Genomic DNA, 21,191 nt, shown 5'->3' on the forward strand with positions numbered 1-21,191 from the left:
AGATAAGACACTAGTCCGAAGAATCCAAATAATAAGACTAAACATATATGCATTCTTTTTTACAAAGGATTCACTATTTATTAAGGCCCAGAGGCCACTTGAGGATAGGCGTTAATAAGCGTACAGTGGGATAATGACGTTGTAATTGTTAGTAGTAGAAATTTGGTAAATTGGATAAAGGAGGCTCATCAAGAATTTGTTTATGTTGGACTTGAAGACGACCATATTATATATGTGCATTGTTTATTTTTTGTTCTTTTTTAGGGTGTTTTTTATTCCGTTTTTGTGTTTTTTGTTTATTTTTTGTTTGTTTCATTGTTTTTTGTTTTGCTTGTGTGTGTTTATATATATATATATATATATATATATATATATATATATATATATATATATATATGTATGTATAAAAAGAGTCTATGTATCTCCATCATTTCTGTGCAGATCTCCCGGTCGTATTTAAAAATAACAAAAAATATGGCGATGAATCTTCACAAATAAAAATAAAATTAACAAGAATATTAAAACACAATAAAGAACAAATAAAATTAACAAGAATATTAAAAGACAATAAAGAACAAATAAAATTAACAAGCACAGAAAACACTGACCTTCTTTGAGCATTTGATAATCATTTATTATGTTAAACTTTCAAATAATTTGAAACACACGATATATATATATATATATATATATATATATATATATATATATATATATATATATATATATATTGGTTTTTTTTGGGGGGGGGTTCTTTTTTTGTTTTTTGTTTTTTTATTGTCGTTGTTGTTTTTTTACATAAGAAAATTCATATTGGATATTATTTTAATAGAAACCGGAAATAAGACTGATGGTCCATTAAGGAATTGGTAGGAAAAAGAAAACATTGTAGAGGCAGCAAATTAAAATGTAAGAAATCACGTGACATTTGTGTGTGTTTAGAAATATTTCTATTAGAAACACGGCAGTCAGGACAAAGACGGAATTTTCTCCAAAAGTCTATTCAGCACCACAAGCGGATTGACTTCTGTTCCATCTGTTTCCGAATGTCCTCTCACCACTCTCACTTTAGCTCTTATTCTCTCTCTCTCTCTCTCTCTCTCTCTCTCTCTCTCTCTCTCTCTCTCTCTCTCTCCCTCTCCCTCTCTCTCTCTCTCTCTCTCTCGTTCATCGCTCGTTCTCTAAAAATACATCATGAACTCGTCGTAGCTAATTCTTCCGTCACGGTCTTTGTCCACTTCGGTGATAGCACTTTGGAAATTCATCGAATCGACGTCCATTCCAGCATTTCGCATGGCTTGCATCAATTCCTGTTTGGTAACGAACCCATCGTTATCACCATCCATTTTCTGGAAGGCGTTTTTCAGATCCATTTGGTTTCTGCAAAAAGAAAAAGAAAACCTTTGTAATAAAAAAGGATGTTCTATATTTTATTTCTCTTAGTTTATCTGTTTGAATGTTTATTTGTCTGTCCGTTGTACTTATTTTTAAAAACTACTGGAGCGATTTGGCTAAAATCTTGTATGGACCTTTGCTATGATGAGGTACAACGAACTACTTGTTATGGTATGCATTAAATGCACATATACGGATTAATAGGGATTTATATAGATTAGTCATCCCAATACCGCATTTACCCTAAAAGTTTTATCGAAAACTACAGAGACGATCTGGCTAAAATTTTATATGGACCTTTGTTATGATAAGATTCAGCGAACTAAGTATTATGGTATCTATTCAATGCATAGTTAGGGATTAACATATTTAATGCAAAAATTAGCACAAATTTAACCATATTCAACCATCAATTTGGCATAAAGCACTTATTATAAGTGAAAGTGCTATAGCCTTTGTTTTTAACGGCTAAAAAGCTTAGTATTTTTATATTTTATTTATTAATGAGTTACACCTCATCAATATCAGAAGCCACTGGAGGATTCTAAGTTGAAGTTAGAATTAAGTGAACGTGTCAAAGCAAGTGACGTGAGAACAGAGGAAGTCTACATATGATACGTGGCAAATGATGGTTTATTACAACTGCTGTCAAGCAGATGTTTTGCAGATATTTTCTCTTCTCCCTACTAGGTTGGACGATGAGGAAGAGAAATAAGCTTGTACAATTGTCTAAAAGAACTTGATAGTTTTATGTTAAAATATATACTGTAAAAATGTAATGCTAACATTGTGAAAAGAAAATATAGGTCCATGGGCATTCTATAGCTCTATGAGTATTTTCTGATGACATCAATATCTTTATAAGACATGAGGCGAAAAGGAATTTACACATATCTAAGTCAATGGTTGACACCTTAGAGAATCAACCGCCAGTCTATAGTAGAATAGAGACTTAACTGGACGGTAACATTTAATGTTGCTAATGTGATGGGTAGGCGTTCTCATTTCGTTCTTCCTCTCGTCTGTCGACCACGACGAAGTGCCAAACAAATAAAAGAAATACTTTGAACCCACTTTCTTTTCAGAGACACTTTTATTACCTGTCCGTGCTTTCTATTCTACATAACAAATTTATACAGGGTTGTCACCGGTTAGCGGGAATACACTTTCGTCTGCTCCCTTCTCCTGCTGTTCATGTCGTCACGTCTTTCCCACTCCACTCTCTCTGTCTTACTGCTCTGCTGCCTGCTATCTCCGCGTGAGGTCATCAATCCTGCTACCTCCTACTGCTCCTCTCTTTATTTCACTGCAGAACTATTGTCTACGCGACGTTAACAGGTAAAATGAATTGGAACAAATATATTGAAGATATTGCCAAGGGTGCTGCAAAGAAGGTGAGCTCTCTCTATAATGCTAGAAAACTACTCACACTTAATAGTATCCTGTATCTCTACAAAGCCACTACTCGCCCATGCATGGAATATTGTTGCCACATCTGGTTTGGTGTATCTGAAACTAGTCTCTCCCTCTTAGATAGAGTCCAAAAACGAGTCTCCCGTCTAATAGGTGCCGCATTGTCAATAAAGCCTCAACCCCCTGTCTCATCACCGCAATATTGCATCCCTGTGTCTGTTGTACAAATATTCTGATGAGCTCATAACAAATACCCTCGACAAACCTGACAAGCAGCAAAATCCCACCCTTAACTGTAGAGGTTTCTAGATGCCAGAAAGTCTCCTACTCTAATAGTTTCTTGCCACGAACTACTAGACTTTGGTGCTAAATGATTTATCCCCTAAAGTGATAACAGGAATTTAAATTACGCTTTAAAAAACAAGCAGTCTATCTGCATTATGGAAGAATTGCAAAAATTGGAAAATGTGATGTATAAACAAAAATCATCATCACAACCAGCATAAGCAGAGTAGTGCACACTTATCTACCTTTGATTCCAGAAGTTCGCAGTAGAACTCTCCTATGTTTAGACAACACTTTTGTGCGCATAAGTAATAAAATATACGCGGTTTTCGGTATCTCTATAGAAATGAAACGTACGTCTATAGATTAGTAGAATTGATAAAAACCGTCACACGAAAAGAAAAACAAAACCTTTTTATAACAACAACGAAAGAATTTATTTAAATACTTATATCGTTTAATAAAAGTGGATGGAAGTTGGGGCAATCGTGAAGGAAGACCGATTCGTCTAAGACATGTAACTATTTTTACTAAGAGATTAGATATTTTTTTCATGCAATAATTTGGGGCGTTACTTCTAAGAAAGGAGATGCGACTATTTTTTTTCTTTTTTTTTTCAAAAACAAAATATTTAACAACTTTATTTAATGAAACAATTTTTTTTAAAAAGTAAATATAGTAGATAATTTTATTGGTTTTTATTTTCACATTTTTTTCTTACATTTAATTTTTTAAACAAAAAAATCTAATTACTTTATTTAGTGTAACAAATTTAAAAAACTAAATGTAATAGATAATTTTATTGTTTTTCGCATTTATTCAAATGTTTTGTTTAAGAAAAATTACGCTACTGTGGATCTGAACTTTAACTCTTTAAAAAAAATAATCGCATCTTAATAAATTTTCTATTATACTTACTTTTAAAAAAAATTTTTGTCACATTAAATAAAGTAGTTGAAGAAACAACATGTTTTCTTCGAAAAAAAAAAAAAAGAAAGAATCGCATATTTCCTGATTACCAGTACCGTACTTTGTCTTAAACAAAACACCAGAAAAAATGTAAGATTAAAAATGCAAAAAACAATAAAATTTTCTATTATATTTATCTTTCTCGTTTTTTTTTTTTGTTGTTGTTGCATTAAATAAAGTAGTTAAAAAAAAACAGCATTTTTTTTTTGTTAGAAACAAAAACAAAATAGTCGCATCTTTTCTTACAATTAGCGTCCCAAATTATCGTATGAAAAAATAATCTCTTAGTAAGAATAGAGTTACGTCTTTTAGACAAATCGGTTTTTCTTCATAATTACCGAAGTTGGGCAGTGTTCAAGTGAAAAAAGGAAATACTTTGAATCACAAGAAAGTTTGTCCGTAGTTTTCTTCAGGCGAAAGTTAATCGATGCTTGAGCGTCCAGTAAAGGATCGGCTTTCCTGATGCTTCTATTATCTGGCCGACCGTGATTTCCAAATGCGCCCTGCAAGCTGATTAGTGATTGCGTAGCCAAATCGCCTAGCAAGAACATGTTCATTTATTTATCTCTCTATATAACCACGGGTGCCACTATAAAATTTGAAAGTGTGAGTTAAAACAGTAGTTCGATGAATCCAAATAATACGAATCCTCATCTCAAAAATTCAGAAAAGATCTGAAAGGTTATAAGATTTACCTGGTCCGACTCCGTCAGCATTCACTGGAAGAGACGCCTCAGGTTATCGATAATAAACCAACTCCTGCTCTCTCTCTCTCTCTCTCTCTCTCTCTCTCTCTCTCTTTCGAAGGACGAGATAGTGTGTTGAAAGATGGCCTTATGCTGCCCAGCAGGACCATACTCGTTGTTTACTTTTAGCTTCAAGGCTAAATTTTAACCCGGAACGGCATTGTGTATGCCGCATTGCACCTGATTCATGACAAAGACATATAAATTAAGCATTCTCCACGTAAACAATTGGATTTATTTAGTCGCATTCTTTAAATACCACATGAAAACACGTTTTGATGTTGTTTTTCAAGTGTTTGCCTATCTATTGACATTTGCCTTCTTTATTTGTTTGTTACAGTAAAAAAAAGTGGCTACGGATTTGTTTCTATTTAATTAAGAGAAAGTAAACAAAAAATTAGAATGCACTGAATATTGCGTACATTTATTAAGGCTATTATTACTAGGGCTAGGACAACAGCATATTCTTTTCATTGTTTTGACTCTCGAGCGTGTATCCCTTGATATCTTATATACTTTATATAGAGCGATGTGGTTCTCGGTTGATTGACCGTGTCTAACCGTGTCGGATATATACTCGAGAGTAAAAACAATGAAAAAATATGCTGTTGTCACAGACCTAATTATTACTAAATAAAAAGTGGCACTTGTCAAGAACAGCCATGAAAAACGAAAAATAAAGTGGCGACAAAGAAAATATCATGCACCTAAAATCACGTAAATCGATCAAGTAGTTTTATTTTTAAATAATAGAATTCAATTTTATGCTTAAAAAAGACGAAAGACGATCTCGGGACACCATCTTGAAAACAGTCTGAGGTAACAAAGGAGATAGCTCCAAATTATTCAAACTTTTGCGAGATTTTAAAGACATTCTTAACATGAGTAGGAGGCAATGAAAAAAACTAAAATTCGTTTTAAAAATGATTTTCTTTATAAAAAAAAAAATAATAATCGATCAATTTATATGAGTTTTGGTACAAAGTATTTTCTTTCCGTTACGGGTACGTATATTATAGAGTTTAAAAATTTTTTTTTTTTTTCATAGGAATGGTAGGTTCTGAATAAGCGTCTAAAAAGCGGCTATTAGCAGATCGAGCCGAGCACCTGTTTATTATATCTATATAAATAAGCGAATACGTGCTTTTAATATTACTAGTGGCAAGTTCGGTTAGGTCCATAAAATAACTGAAATATATTAGCATATACGGAAAGGAAATTATTGTTTTAATATATTTTCTCCGTTTAATAAAACAAAAAATAAAATTAAACAAAGAATATGTGAATGAAGCATGTATTTAACAAGAAATTTAACATTTAAATAATTATTTTTATTGATATTTATAAGATCTATATTAGAGTAACAACGAATTCGTTCTGAATCGTTCAAATCATTTGTCGTTAAAAAAAATGCGGTGTCAACATATAGCAATTTTTAAGAAAACACCATCGCGCTAACATTTTTGATTATTACTCGACTTTATAATGCAAACGTTAATTTTTACTTTTTTTTTTCAAGATAAACATTGTAAACATGACTGTATTTGAAATTGTTTCCGACTAGCAATATATCTTCATCTTTGCAATGCTAGAAGAATACCGTTAGTATATATCAGTTTGTTGCATAATTTCCCGCCGTTTCATAAAAAATTGTTTTAAAACATGTTTTGATATTTGGTAAAATGTTATATATCATTAGAAAGCACGTATTCTCTTCTACAAGAAAATGATCATCGTTTTTTGTTCATATAATTCTTTTCTCGTTTTTCAGAACCTTCAAATGGATTGTCAAGTAGATAAAAAAATCACATTTTCGACACCTTCTTTTCGCCTTTAATCGAGGTTAAAAAGCCATCTAAGTGACTAAGGATATTTGTGCCGTATATGGAGAAAACGCTATAGCTGAGAGAACTGTTCGAGATTGGTATACCAGATTCAAACACGGTAATTTTCACATCAATGACACTACTCGTTCCGAAAAACTAATCAAGATAGACGAAGAGCAACTCAGGGTTCTTTTGAAGGAAGATGGCTATCAGACATGAAGAGAATTGGGTGAGAAGATAAAGTGTTATTTTGCAACAATTTTACCCCACCTTTAGTTGATGGGATTCACACACAAACTTGGAGCTTTGGTCCCACACGAACTTACTTTTGCTGTTAAAATTATTTGATTTTCTAAAAAAAACAGCTCGAACTTATGCAACATGATATCTACATCCCCCCCCTTAAAAGTTCTAGCTATAATGAAAATAAAATTTTGGTTTGGGAATACCTAATTTTAGTTTTCATTGCATGGGATTGATTAAAAAGTGTTCTTTGCTTAGCCATATTACTTTTTTATTTGTTAATATTCAATTTTTTCAGGTAGATTGAAAGAATGTACTCAATATTGATTGGATGGGAGGAATATGTAAAGCGACAAATTGCAAAATGTAAGGAAATTTATAGCCTAAATCCTTCGTACAGTTTTTCAGTTGGATTCAAACCATTTAACCATTTTTTTAATATTCCTATTTCTTTTCTTTTTTTTTAATTTTTATAATTTTTACAGTTATAAATTACATCAGAATTGTTTCTAATGGATGCGAACCCTATCATAATGTGCAATTTCTTTTTTTTTAATTTTTATAATTTTTGCAGTTATAAATTACAGCATCAGACATGAAGGGAATTAGGTGAAAAGATGAAGTGTGATCTTGCGGCAATTCCAGTCGATGAGATTCACACAAAAACTTTGAGATTGGGTCCCACACAAACTTACTTTTGCTGTTAAAATTCTTCAAAAAAAAAAACGGCAGGAACTTATGCAACAACATAATATATGAAAGGTGAATCTAACTTCTGTGGCAAAAGTATTAACTTTAAAAATAACGACTTTATAATAATGTTATCGTTACTTTATTTTGTTTACATCCTCTCCAAAAGGTTAAGGCACAGGGTCAAGTGCAGGTTTGATGAAAGTAATTCTGTGGAACGAACTAGGTTCGAACTTGGCACACTCAGTTTACAGTTTGTGCCGTTAACCACTTAGTAACCGTTACCCTCATGACCTTATTTTGGGATCTTAGTAATAAAAAATAATTTATTTTATTTATTTTGTCGGTATCCTAGTTTTTAATGTCCTTGAAATGAGAATTGTGTAAAATTAACTTTGCACTTGCCACTTTTTGACATACCTAACCCCCACCCCCTTTACTTTATAGGATATCGCATAAAAGATATTACATTGCAGACTAGGATTTCGATAAAATTCATTACTTACTAGCGGGGATGGGAGAGACATCCGGCTTTGCTCGAGCGTAAAATACGCTTAAATATGATATTTTAATTTGTCAAGATTTCGTATATATTATTATAAAGTCATAATTTCAAAAGTAAAAGAGAAGTATTCAGGTGCCATCAGCTAGAATCGAAACCGAAACTGTAGCATTGAAAGCTGGTGACGTTACCACTGTACCAACGTGTCACTCATAAGAACTGATTAAACATTCAAAATAAACTAAGATGAATAGTACAAATGTTTGACGATTTCTTTCCATTTTTGACTCCTTACAAAATTTTAACCGGTTAAAGACCCATAAACGAATGGTCCGTAAAAAATCCAATCATTTGAGGCCCCTAGCGCCATCCTGCGACTTTTAGTTTAGGAGGAGATAGAGTTTGAAAATATGGAGACAGACAGCCAGCCAGCCAGCCAGCACGGCCGTAGCCGAGATTGAACTCACTACACGAGTTTGTAGTATAATTCAAATCTTGTCCATAGCTGAATACTTGATGCTTCGCCAGGGCTATCAAGGGTATTTTTATCGTGATGCCGTCACTAGATGTGGTGCCTACCACGGCTTAAGAGAGTCCCATCTACCCTCGAGAGAAGGATAGACCGCGCCAGTTTCTCAACCGGGTATCTTTACCACGCGGTACATACAGCGCCTCGACTTCCCAAACGGTCACCCATCTGGTACTGGCCAGGTTCATCGTTGCTTAACTTCGGTGATCTGGCAAGAACCGGTGTGTCAACGTGATTGTGCCGTATATATAATCACAGACATATAACCGTTTATATACTAAATTACTAATAACCTTTGGTTTTGAAATTATAAAATATTTTTGCTATAAGTGAGTACATCCGTTCTAACAGTTCCAATAACCTTTCGTACGTTGTATGTAGGGTTTTGCAAAGGAACAAATGGAAGACATTCGGCACAGGTCTATTTTTTAATATAAAGAAAAGGCATTTATTCTAAATAAAAGGGCACCTTGTCAGTCATGGATTTACTTACTTCCAAATAATACAAAGTTAACGAAATCGACACTCCAACCTGCGTAGGTATGATCATAATAGCATTTCCATTGACAAAATTCGTAATAGCAATATTTTCTATTTTCTTCGTCCTGACTTTTAAACATAAGACTTTCACTGTCAAGCCAAGTGAACTTATTTTAGCTGGCAAAGAGAAGCCAAAGCCAGCGTACTTCCACAGTTGATTCATCTATTAATTATCAAGTCTTTATTTTTTATCTAACTGGGTGACTAATCATCCTCCCCACCAGTCATGCATGTTCAGGAAACCGTTTTGTTGCCTATAAACCGACTATACAGCAATTTGTACTGATTTAAATGGCACAATGTCCTTTGTTGAAGGACATGATCCACTAGTAGCTATACAGTGGTACACACACATGTACATCAACAAGTCGTAAATCGTCACGTGACAAATCTCAACCGGATTGACTGGTAGAAGGATCAAAGCAAGAATGCAAATTCAAAGCACAAGAACACATTTATGTCCCCTGATACGTTTCAGCAAAAAAAAAAAGGGGTTTCCAGGTCAACGGAAAGAATAAAGATTCCTTTGTAAAACCTATTTTAGAATGTCGCTATAAAACTCTTTGTAACTAATTGATAATGTTTGGAGGATATTTTCAAATTGTATCCCACGTGTGTGTATGCACAAAGAGGCACAGAAAAGGACACCTGTATGTTGGAACAAGTACACACATTCATTTTGTTCATTCCATTCTTTATTTTCAATCCTCTCGCAATATTCTTCATTATTGAACTTACAATATCTGTGAGTGGCTTTGGAAATAAGGATAAAGTACAGAAATAGAAGAAGGGTCTCTTCTATGGGAAAGGGAATGTAACGAATAGAAGAGAACATCCCTCACTAGATTGTGAATTCGATTTTGAACTTTGTCACGGCAAAAAAAAAATGGTTTTCTGCGCGGAACCTTCCCAGATGTAACAGTGATACCCAAGCGATAGGACGCATCTGAATCTGTAAATGATTGTAACCTTCCCAGATGTAACAGTGATACCCAAGCGATAGGACGCATCTGAATCTGTAAATGATTGTAACCTTCCCAGATGTAACAGTGATACCCAAGCGATAGGACGCATCTGAATCTGTAAATGATTGTAACCTTCCCAGATGTAACAGTGATACCCAAGCGATAGGACGCATCTGAATCTGTAAATGATTGTAACCTTCCCAGATGTAACAGTGATACCCAAGCGATAGGACGCATCTGAATCTGTAAATGATTGTAACCTTCCCAGATGTAACAGTGATACCCAAGCGATAGGACGCATCTGAATTTGTAAATGATTGTAACCTTCCCAGATGTAACAGTGATACCCAAGCGATAGGACGCATCTGAATCTGTAAATGATTGTAACCTTCCCAGATGTAACAGTGATACCCAAGCGATAGGACGCATCTGAATCTGTAAATGATTGTAACCTTCCCAGATGTAACAGTGATACCCAAGCGATAGGACGCATCTGAATCTGTAAATGATTGTAACCTTCCCAGATGTAACAGTGATACCCAAGCGATAGGACGCATCTGAATCTGTAAATGATTGTAACCTTCCCAGATGTAACAGTGATACCCAAGCGATAGGACGCATCTGAATCTGTAAATGATTGTAACCTTCCCAGATGTAACAGTGATACCCAAGCGATAGGACGCATCTGAATCTGTAAATGATTGTAACCTTCCCAGATGTAACAGTGATACCCAAGCGATAGGACGCATCTGAATCTGTAAATGATTGTAACCTTCCCAGATGTAACAGTGATACCCAAGCGATAGGACGCATCTGAATCTGTAAATGATTGTAACCTTCCCAGATGTAACAGTGATACCCAAGCGATAGGACGCATCTGAATCTGTAAATGATTGTAACCTTCCCAGATGTAACAGTGATACCCAAGCGATAGGACGCATCTGAATCTGTAAATGATTGTAACCTTCCCAGATGTAACAGTGATACCCAAGCGATAGGACGCATCTGAATCTGTAAATGATTGTAACCTTCCCAGATGTAACAGTGATACCCAAGCGATAGGACGCATCTGAATCTGTAAATGATTGTAACCTTCCCAGATGTAACAGTGATACCCAAGCGATAGGACGCATCTGAATCTGTAAATGATTGTAACCTTCCCAGATGTAACAGTGATACCCAAGCGATAGGACGCATCTGAATCTGTAAATGATTGTAACCTTCCCAGATGTAACAGTGATACCCAAGCGATAGGACGCATCTGAATCTGTAAATGATTGTAACCTTCCCAGATGTAACAGTGATACCCAAGCGATAGGACGCATCTGAATCTGTAAATGATTGTATATGAAATGGTAGAACGATCCAACCATTCTTCCAACAACCTTAACATTTGAGGTAATTAGTTCTCTCCCACAGCAAGAATTGTGACACCAGGGTGAAAGTGGGATTTAGAAGTCATCTCACCCCAGGAGAGGCACTGTAACCTTCAAAAAATACCTGAGCAGTCTCGTCAACATTCCCCGATAAGGGCGCCTTAGGTGATAAGTAATAAGCTAACCTCTTCTCAAAGAGAGAAGGCAAAGACCTGGAAGGGTGCACCTACTAGAACTGCACAGAAACAGCGTTACACTGCAATCATTAGGGACCAGATCATTACAGGAATGGTCTAATCTTGCTTTTGGGGGTTGAGGATATTTTTTTTTTACACAGTGGTCACCATTTATCAAGGCTCGGAAGCCACTCAGGGGTAAGGGTTATTGCAAGTACGTTACGTTAGTGTGGAGATTTGATGAAGTGTTTACTTAAGGGGGCGGTTCATTAAGAATTTGTTAACGTTGGACTTGAAGACATCCAAGTTGTAGTCAGGTGGAAAGCAGGCAGACGGAACAGAGTTCCACAGGCGTGCAGTTCTAAGAAAGAAGCTTTGTTCATGGAATCCACATTTTGATTTAGGCACAGATAAAGAGTGGGGGAAATTTTTCACAGTGGATTCAGCTAGACGGGTGTTTATTAAAACAAATCTCGGGCCACGCAGTTTATTCGTTTCTATTTCGACGAAATCACTAAAAGTTGGACGGCACACTCATATGAGTACAAATTAGTCATGAAGGCAGGATTGTTATCGTTGGACACGATGGAGAACCAAGACAACCGACTTCGAAATCTAGTGGGCAAAGCCCTCTTCTCCAACCTACTTACTCTTTCTCATAGAAGAAACGCAATCTTTTCTCTTTTGTGACTTCCTTGCAGCCGTAATCAACGGTATTTCGTACTCGTAGCTGGTAATATGTTTAAGCGTTAGGCTTTCCCTCTACTTTTCCACGTCTCCCCGAGGATGCTATTTGCGAGGAGGAATCCGGTAGCATTCATGTTTATTACATCAATTTCTGTTAGCAAACTATATACAACGTTAAAATTCCTTGAAAATCTTCCGTAAAGAGTTGTGGCGCTATCTTCTTTGTATCTTCACAAATATACGATGCTGATTCTAATTTCCTCAATGACATTGTCGAGACTAGAGTTATTTCTCTTAGAAATAAACTGGGTTGCTGATCAGCGTTATTTTCCTGGTGATAAAAAGAAGACAGGACTCCCAAATTTCGTGCTTAAGACTGAGTTTTGCTTTTATTAGTCCTTCGTGCGATCTCGCCAAGCAAACAGGGCTTAAATACGTCGATTAACAAAAATGTACACCTTTGCTTTTTACATTTTAAAAGAATTAGCTTGTGCGTTCAATTGTTGTTTTGGAATAATAGATTCTGTATATTTAATTTGATGTTTCACATGTCTTATTTATTGTCTCTATAACGTGTCGTAGACAAGCAATTAATAACTGAAATATCCTTGCGTTTGTAATTGCCTTTTTTCTGTGCAGTATTTCTCTATATTGCCAACGATTATATAAAGCGAATTTTGATTATCTCGAGGTATGTTGAAAATTAATTTAATTCCTCTGCGCATACGTTGCTAAACTTGGTAAAATACAATATCACATATTTTAATTAAGAAACACTGTATTGTACATACATATCGTATTCTATCTATAATATATTGGCAGAGAGACTCGATGTTACCCGGGAGTGGATGAGAATGAACGAATTTTCCACACGTCTAATACTTTTATTTTCATCGAAATCGGTAAAATCTCCCAGTTTTTCAACCAAATCGATTGATTGCCTGCTTTAGTCAGGGACCCATCGCGGTTCATCAGAAAAAAGCTTCATATGCCTTCTCGCAGTGATTTAGTCCACAATATATTGCATTTTTATATAATGGCTTGAATTAAATTTTAAAATGCAAGAGTCAATTATCAGGTTCAGTTGTGCTCTAAACAGAAACATTGATTTCAAACGCGCCCCTGTCATATAAAATAATCTACTGTGGATTTCATATGCCTGGCCTTTCTGCTTGGGCGGTGATGAAACTTATCAAATGCACTTGTGATGTAGGGTTGTATTAGTGTATTGACTTTGGTCAAAATCGGACTGTTCCTTCTTTAATTGGATTTTTTCGACTATCGATTTGGGATACTGATTGGAGACATTCCGATACAAAACCTATCTAAGAACACTCTGAGACATATAAAGTACATTTGTCTGAATTTTAAAAAATCAACCAAGCTGTTTCGAAGTCTATAGGGAACGAACTATCACACACACTGAGATAGACACGCAGACACACACACAGAGATAAGTGTATTTTATATATAAGTAGATATTGAATAGTTGATTTTATATGTGACTGGAAAATAAGACATTTTAACATAATCGATACCTCAAAAAAGTATTTCTAAAGTAACACATAGACGACATTGAAGTACTAAAAAATGTATACTTTTAAGAAAAACAAGTGAAGCATGCATGGTCGCCCCTGACTGCACAGTGAACGAGGTATAAAAAAAATGACTAAGTTCAGCATTTACCCTTCCCCCCCCCCATTTAGCCCCCAAAGTCCCCAGGGGACGTCAAATCCAGGGAAAAATGAACAAACAGTGCCGTTTTAGACCTTAACATACGTAAATTTGAGTTCTGCACCATGCAAAAAAAAAGAAATGACTAAGTCCAACATTCCCTCCCATTTAGCCCCAAAAGTCGCCAAGGCTTTAACATATTTAAATTTGAATTCAGCACCATACACAGACATACACAGAAATAGACATACACTAAAAAATTGGACAAATATGGTAAAATAGTTCCAAGAATGGAGTATTTTATTTAGCTCTAAAAGAGCCCCTGGGGTACACCCAAGAGTTATCGCGAAATATAGACAAACAAAATTATATAGAAATCAGTTAGTTACAAGTTTTCAGAAAGTTTTATAAAAATCCAAGGCATCAATTTTTTTAATAAGCACAAAAGTGTCAATTTTAGCCATCTTAACCCGAAAGGCACCCCCAGGAGAGCAACCGGAGTTTGCCGAAAAATCTGTTCTGTTGCTTTTTTTACTCATATCATGTTTAATGCTTGTGCAAAATTTCAAAAAATTCCAAGGCTTAGTTATTGAGAAAAGTGCGGACAGACGAACGGACGAACAGACTAAGGGCGAATTTATAGGTCCACCCTCCTTTTTTCGGGGGACCAACAATGTTTATGAAGTGTTTCGATTATTTTTGGTGAATTTATTTATTTGTGTGTATTGTATTCGTTTGCAGAAATGTTTCTAACATCGACGATTAAATATTATGATAAAGAAACAACAGAAAGGTTACTTTTAACATGTCAAAATATCATTATAATTAAAAGGAGACTGTAGTCTGCTTGAAGCATTGCTTGTAGACAGGTATGTGGGTATTTATGAAGGCTGGTAGCAATGCAGAAAAACAAGAATGATGAAAGAAAGTATGAATAAAACCAAACAATCGAAGACGGTATTTGGGCTACAAATCTTCACAAAATCTATTGATTTATTAATTTTATAAGTTCCGGAGAGGAACTCTTCCTTCTCAAAAAGAATGCAAAAGTCGAGTGATCAAGCAAAGTGAAGAATTTAAGCGGCTGCTCTTCGCAAAATTATCACAGATATTTTAAATGTTTAGCAGTAAGACCCGTATTTACCTTATTTGATATGTGAAAGATCTTTTTTAAAATTCGTAACCCAAATATTGTGTTTGATTGTTTGCGTTCAAACTTTCATTGAACATTCCGTTTTTTTGCATTACTATCAGCCTTCATATATACCCACCTACTATATATCATTATAACTATTGCAGACAGTAAATAAAAAATGGCGAATGTTATTGTGATTCCGTCATTGTATGGAATCTTCCTAGCTCTATGAATCAGGAATAATCACAACAGAAATGAAATGAAGAAAAAGTCTCTGCCAACCCATCACTTCTGTACTTTCTCTTAAAGCAATCTCTTGTCATTATAGTGTGTGCGTGTTATTTCTTTCAGTTCTTTGAAGCCATAACACTAAAAAATAATCAAGTAAATAAAATGATAAACTCAAACTTACTGCCTGCTTGGCTTGGACATCATGTTCACAAACTCATCCTTGGATACACGGCCGTCATTGTTTGGGTCGAGGACATTCAGAGCAGACTGGAAAAGAAAAATTACATGATATCAATAAATAGGTCTGCCGAACCATTTTTTCTGATTCACTACAGATATTTCTAATAGCGTAATGTTTTTGCATTCGTTTTTAATATTCAAATCTAATTTTCTTTTTTCGGGGTGATTTTATTCTTAATTGGTGGCGTGCCAAATCACGTGATGACGATGTTGATTAATTTCCGCTTTCCTCTCTTTTCGATCTAAACGTTGAAATGACAACATCGCTCCTAAACCAGTCTTGTTGGCAAGCGGTCCTTCGTCCTTCTATCCAGACCAGTTATATCAAGATGCATTTTACTCTACACTCAAAGAACTTCTGTTGACGTGTTTTATTCGAGATCAAGTCTCCATAGTAAATTAACCCTTTTTCTATATCCACATACTAGCATGGAGACCTGAGATTGCCCGAGTTTGAATGATGATCAACGATTATCGATTATCGATACTTATCGAATATAATCTGATACAATCTCAGAACACTACCGGACAGATAAAGTACTTTCGTGTCAAATTTCATAAAAATCGGCCCTGCACAAACATGTACACAGACAAAGTTCTTTTTATATAATAGCAGGAAGTTGTGATCTGTGTAAAATGATAAGTTATCTCCCTTTATTCGAACTCTTCACCGATGTCACATAACAAATAAAAACGATACTCTGTCCTCTTTATAATCATGGACAACATCTACTGCAAGCGTTGTAAAACATGATTTAACCTTCTCCTTTTCTCTTAATTCTTGATTTCAGCTTTGTTTCAATGCATTCCACATATCTTATCGCGATAATATCTTTACCATAGAAGATTGGTGCCAGTCATTTTTTTTTTCGATTTTCGCCAGATTACTGGGAGCTCAGCGTCACACTTATAGGATATTTGCAGGATACACTAAGGTTGTTTTATCATTCAATATGTGACGGGTATCTCAAATATTATTCACTTTAATCATCGGAAGTTACTGAATATTTTTTTTTAGCATTAATTCACTGGACAGACTTTGATATGGGTTTGGAAGAGCTTCCTGGTGTAGTGGCTTTTGTAATCTACAAGCCACTATTTAGTTTTTGCTTTATTTATATACAATGGAAAAGTTGTTAGTAAGTGTCAGACTTCGCACTTTAAATTTTCAGTTTCAGACAATGGTCGAATGTCTGTGAATTGTGACATTCGCTTTTATTCGTTTCTGACTCTATTAGGCAAATAATAAAGAAATAAACTAAAAAAAAAAAAAATAGGTAAAAGGGGTCGACCATAGTTGATGACAACGTGAAAACTCCCATTTAATTAGCTCTTACAACGAAACGTAGAGAACAGTACCACGCTTTTTCCATTAGTACTTCTCTTGCGTTTGACCATTCAGTTTATAATGCTGAATGTTTATCAAGGTGACTTCAAACACCATGTTTGTAGTCTTTGGGGTATGACTTGACCAACGATTCAACCCCGTTATTCCATCCCATTAATGGAAAATTTAACACTTACGCAAAATGGTTCAGTTATATATATATATATATATATATATATATATATATATATATATATATATATATATATATATATATATAACAACAATAACAAACCTCACGTAATTATAACATTTTAGAAAATTTTCAGCACTTATGTACCGATATTACATTTGTAAAATCTAATGCTAAAATCGATATTTTCCATTAGGTTGGGTTAAGTATGAAAATAGAAAAATACATCAAAAGTTTAAAAGATTAATATTAAGACGACATGCGGGAATATGACGTCACAGACAGGAAGTCTGAATTGAAATGTGGCGAATAAACTGATGTCATTTTTATCTTTTTATGAACTGTTTTATAGAGGGAATTAGACCTGGAGTCTAAAGAGCAAAGTTTTTTTTAATGTATTAATACGTTAAAAGAACAGTGCTCACAGTACTGTAGATATATAGGTATATTTATCCTAGAGCTATATTAATATTAAGTATAAAGATTAATAATTGTCAATTATAAATCAGTTTCAAAAGGATGAACAAACAAAATCCAAATCTGATTTAGTTTGTTCATCCTTTGGAAACTGATTCATAATTTACAATTATTAATCTTTACTGTAAAAGAAATAATGAAAATTACTATAAAAGAAAAAAATACGCAAGTTTTGTCAAACCGCAAATGTGCTTTCTTTATTCATGTTCTACAACCGTTGTTATAAAAACAGAAAACAAGTGCAGCAAAAAGAAATAGAAAAGGAAAGAGAGCAACGTCACTGTCACACGTACTACTGTAACGTGTCAGCAATTCAACGGGACTTCAGCTGTATATGTGCATCCGCCGTCTAGATAATTCGCTGAAATCGAAGTATAAGACTACTGAAATACAACACTTATTCATCAAGGCATATTATTTTATTTTAAAGAAAGTAAGGACTCCATGGTCCCCCGTGAGTGCACAGTGAACGAGACATAAAAACGACTGTTCAGCATTTGCACCCCCTTCCCATTTAGCCCCCAAAGTCCCCAGAGGACGTCAAATCCTGGTGAAAATGAACAAACGGTGCAGTTTTAGGCCTTAAAATATGTACATTTGAGTTCTGTACCACGCAAAAAAAAGAAATGACTAAGTCCATCATTTGCCTACCTCATTTAGCCCTAAAAGTCCCCAATGCCTTAATATATTTAAATTTGAGTTCAGCACCATGCAAAACTGCTAAATAGACATACACAGAAAATTTTGGACAAATATGGTAAAATAGTCCCAAACATTTATTAGCTCTAAAAGAGTCCCTAAAAGAGCCCTTTGGGCACACCCAAGAGTTATCGCAAAGTATAGACAAACAAAATTATATAGAAATCAGTTAGTTACAACTTTTCAGAAAATTGTATAAAAATCCAAGGCATCAGGGTTTTTTTTTAATAAGAACAAAAGTGTCAATTTTAGCCATTTTAACTCGAAATTTTAACCGAAGTTTTCCCGGAAAATCCTTTTTGTTACTTTTTTACTCATATCATGTTTAATGTTTGTGCAAAATTTCAAAAAATGCCAAGGCGTAGTTATTGAGAAAGGTGCAGACAGACGAACGCACGAACGGACAAAGGCGGATTTACAGGTCCACACTCCTTTTGTCGGGGGACCAAAAATGTAAAGGAAATGTTTTCTTGTTTTCTTTGCATAAGTTTATCTTTTTACTGATGTACTGAAATATTCGTAATCTCCAATTCTTTAATCGCTTACATTTCGATTTAATACAAAAAAATATTATGACGCAAAGATTCTGTTATCAGAAAAAAAAGTTTTAAAACTAAAAACGTATTTCTTTATAGCGAGTTACTGCATCAATCGTTTGATACATCCTACTCTTTTCATTTACATTTTTGACAAGGAAGAATAATTATTGATTAATTTATTTCTTTTGTTCACCCTGTACAGGACATATTACCACTGAAGCGTAAGGGTTCTACTGTGATAAGGACCAGCTTTAAAAAAATACAACCGGAATGGCGAAGTTGGAAGCAAGGTGTGTATTCACATTACATTTAAATGTCTGCATGTCGATACGGTTAGAGAAATGGTTGTCAGGTTAGTAATGCCAAAGAATAGCCGTCCGATGAAAGAAGCTATTAGGGTAGACATTTTTCTGACATTATGTCCTGGAAAGGGATATATTCGTTTTGAAGTAGCTGAATGATCCTGGCTGTTTTCAAGTAATACAATGAAGTAAGTCGCCTTAATGAATGGTTGTTCGTAGGTGGTATTATTCTTTATTAGTATTCTATTATAATTCTTATTATTATGCTTTCGGCGTACCTTTTGATGTCTCTCTTCGGCTGCTACACCCGTCCGTATTTATGGGATACACCAGTCGGTCATATTTCTGCTGGAAGGAACCTGGATATATTCATATTCATTACATAGAGACTTGTACACTGCAGGGGGTGCTTTTTGCTGCTAGTATGACATAGTGCGGACGCGCATATGCAAATGTATACGAAATGACGCCACCGGTTAAGAAAAAAAAACAGACTATAAAAAGGAGAAAGAAGGCGATCACGTGAGAGACATTGAGCACGTTTGAGATCTTGTTAGAGGCATGGATGGCATTCGAGAGCACGCTCAAGAAGACAATCACGTGAGGAGCGTCACAGCGGTAGCTTAACAGTGTGGAAATAAATATCGTTGTTACAAAAGAAAAAGCGAATTAAAATGCTTTCCTATTCTTTGTTTACTTTGCGACTGAGACTACAACGTGTTGGTTACCGTTACACTGGTCACGTAGATGGAGGGGGGTAAAAGTGTAGAAAGTTTATCGGAACACACTCCGTGGAAAAATTTGTAAAATAAGCAGATGAGTGCAACACTACGGCGATGCGACAGAGACTGCAGATCGGAAGACAGTGCAGTAGCTATTAGGTTAGAAATTAATTTTTGAACTTTGGTTGGTGCAATGCATTCTTAATTTATGGACTGATTTTAAAATGTTGCTTCAGTGAAGAAAAAAAGTACACGTATTCATAAACAAGTGTGCTTCCTCTGTCCAAAATGGCGGAAAAGATATGCTTCGCAGTAATATTCATATTTATATTAAATAATTTTTTATTGGTAAAGATAAAAAGAAATAATAAACAAAGAAAACATTTCAACTGAAACGTCGACAAAAAAAAAAGAAGGAAAACGTATAAATCGGTATGAAAAGAAAAACGAAAGTAAACTTCTCATAATGAAATTAAAGCGAATTTTTTTTTTTTTTTTTTTTTTTGATTAATTTTAGACAGCGTGAGGGTGTCAGATTTTCTATTTGCCTTATCTCTAACCCTGAAACAATTGAAAAGATTTAATAGTTAATGTGTGCGTGACGAGATAAAATTATATTTATTTATATTAGTGGGACCTGTGGACATTCCACAGCGGCAATACAAATAATTGTCGATTTTATTTCAATAATAATTATTAAAGATATTTTTTTTAGAATTAAAAGACATTTAACTTACGCTAAGTCTATCAATTAAAAAATAAAAAATAAACCGTGGCACATGTACGTACGTTTAAAGTACTAATAAATTATTAAATATTTCGCAATCATTTTTACATTACAATTTTAAGAACAAATTCTCTATGAGAAATTGTGTCAAGGAGGCCATCAATACAAGATAATAAAGTTTCACTAAGAAAATAAACATAAAATTAAAACAGAAAAAAACATGTTTTCTTAAAAACGTACCGCCCAAAAGCGAAATCATTTTTATTTTTTTTATTTTATTTTATTTTATTTTATTATTTATTTATTTATTTTATTTTATCCATTGTTACATTGCGTCTTCGTTGATCGGGAGATCCTATTTATTAAAAAGGACCATAGAAGGTGATTACATACTACGAGCATTAAATTAGCGTATATATATATAATTTAATGTTCGTAGTATGTTATCACTTTTTATCCTCCTTTTTAATAAGTAGGACTCCCGATCGAATGAGTTATAATATGAAAACCGTGCTATGTGTACGTACGTTAAAGGTACTACGGTATTAATATATAGATACAAAAAAAATGTACTGTAGTTTTT

General features: G+C 34.5%; 1 protein-coding gene and 1 pseudogene across 1 annotated transcript in view; both read right to left on the minus strand.

Annotated features, from left to right (window-relative positions):
* Positions 1-754: 754 nt before the first annotated feature.
* LOC145291605 (16 kDa calcium-binding protein-like) overlaps positions 755-21,191 on the minus strand; it is a 59,813-nt gene continuing 39,376 nt past the window's right edge. The window contains exons 6-7 of the mRNA XM_080137682.1: positions 15,564-15,649; positions 755-1,380 (exon numbers count right to left, since the gene is read on the minus strand). Of these exons, the coding sequence (XP_079993808.1) occupies positions 1,182-1,380; positions 15,564-15,649 (285 nt within the window). The 3' untranslated portion in view covers positions 755-1,181. The remainder of the gene's footprint in view (positions 1,381-15,563; positions 15,650-21,191) is intronic.
* On the minus strand, positions 8,730-8,846 carry LOC145291672 (5S ribosomal RNA; annotated as a pseudogene).

This window comes from Euprymna scolopes, chromosome 12 (assembly GCF_053919585.1).
Source record: "Euprymna scolopes isolate OS-2025 chromosome 12, ASM5391958v1, whole genome shotgun sequence".
NCBI lineage: Eukaryota > Metazoa > Mollusca > Cephalopoda > Sepiida > Sepiolidae > Euprymna > Euprymna scolopes.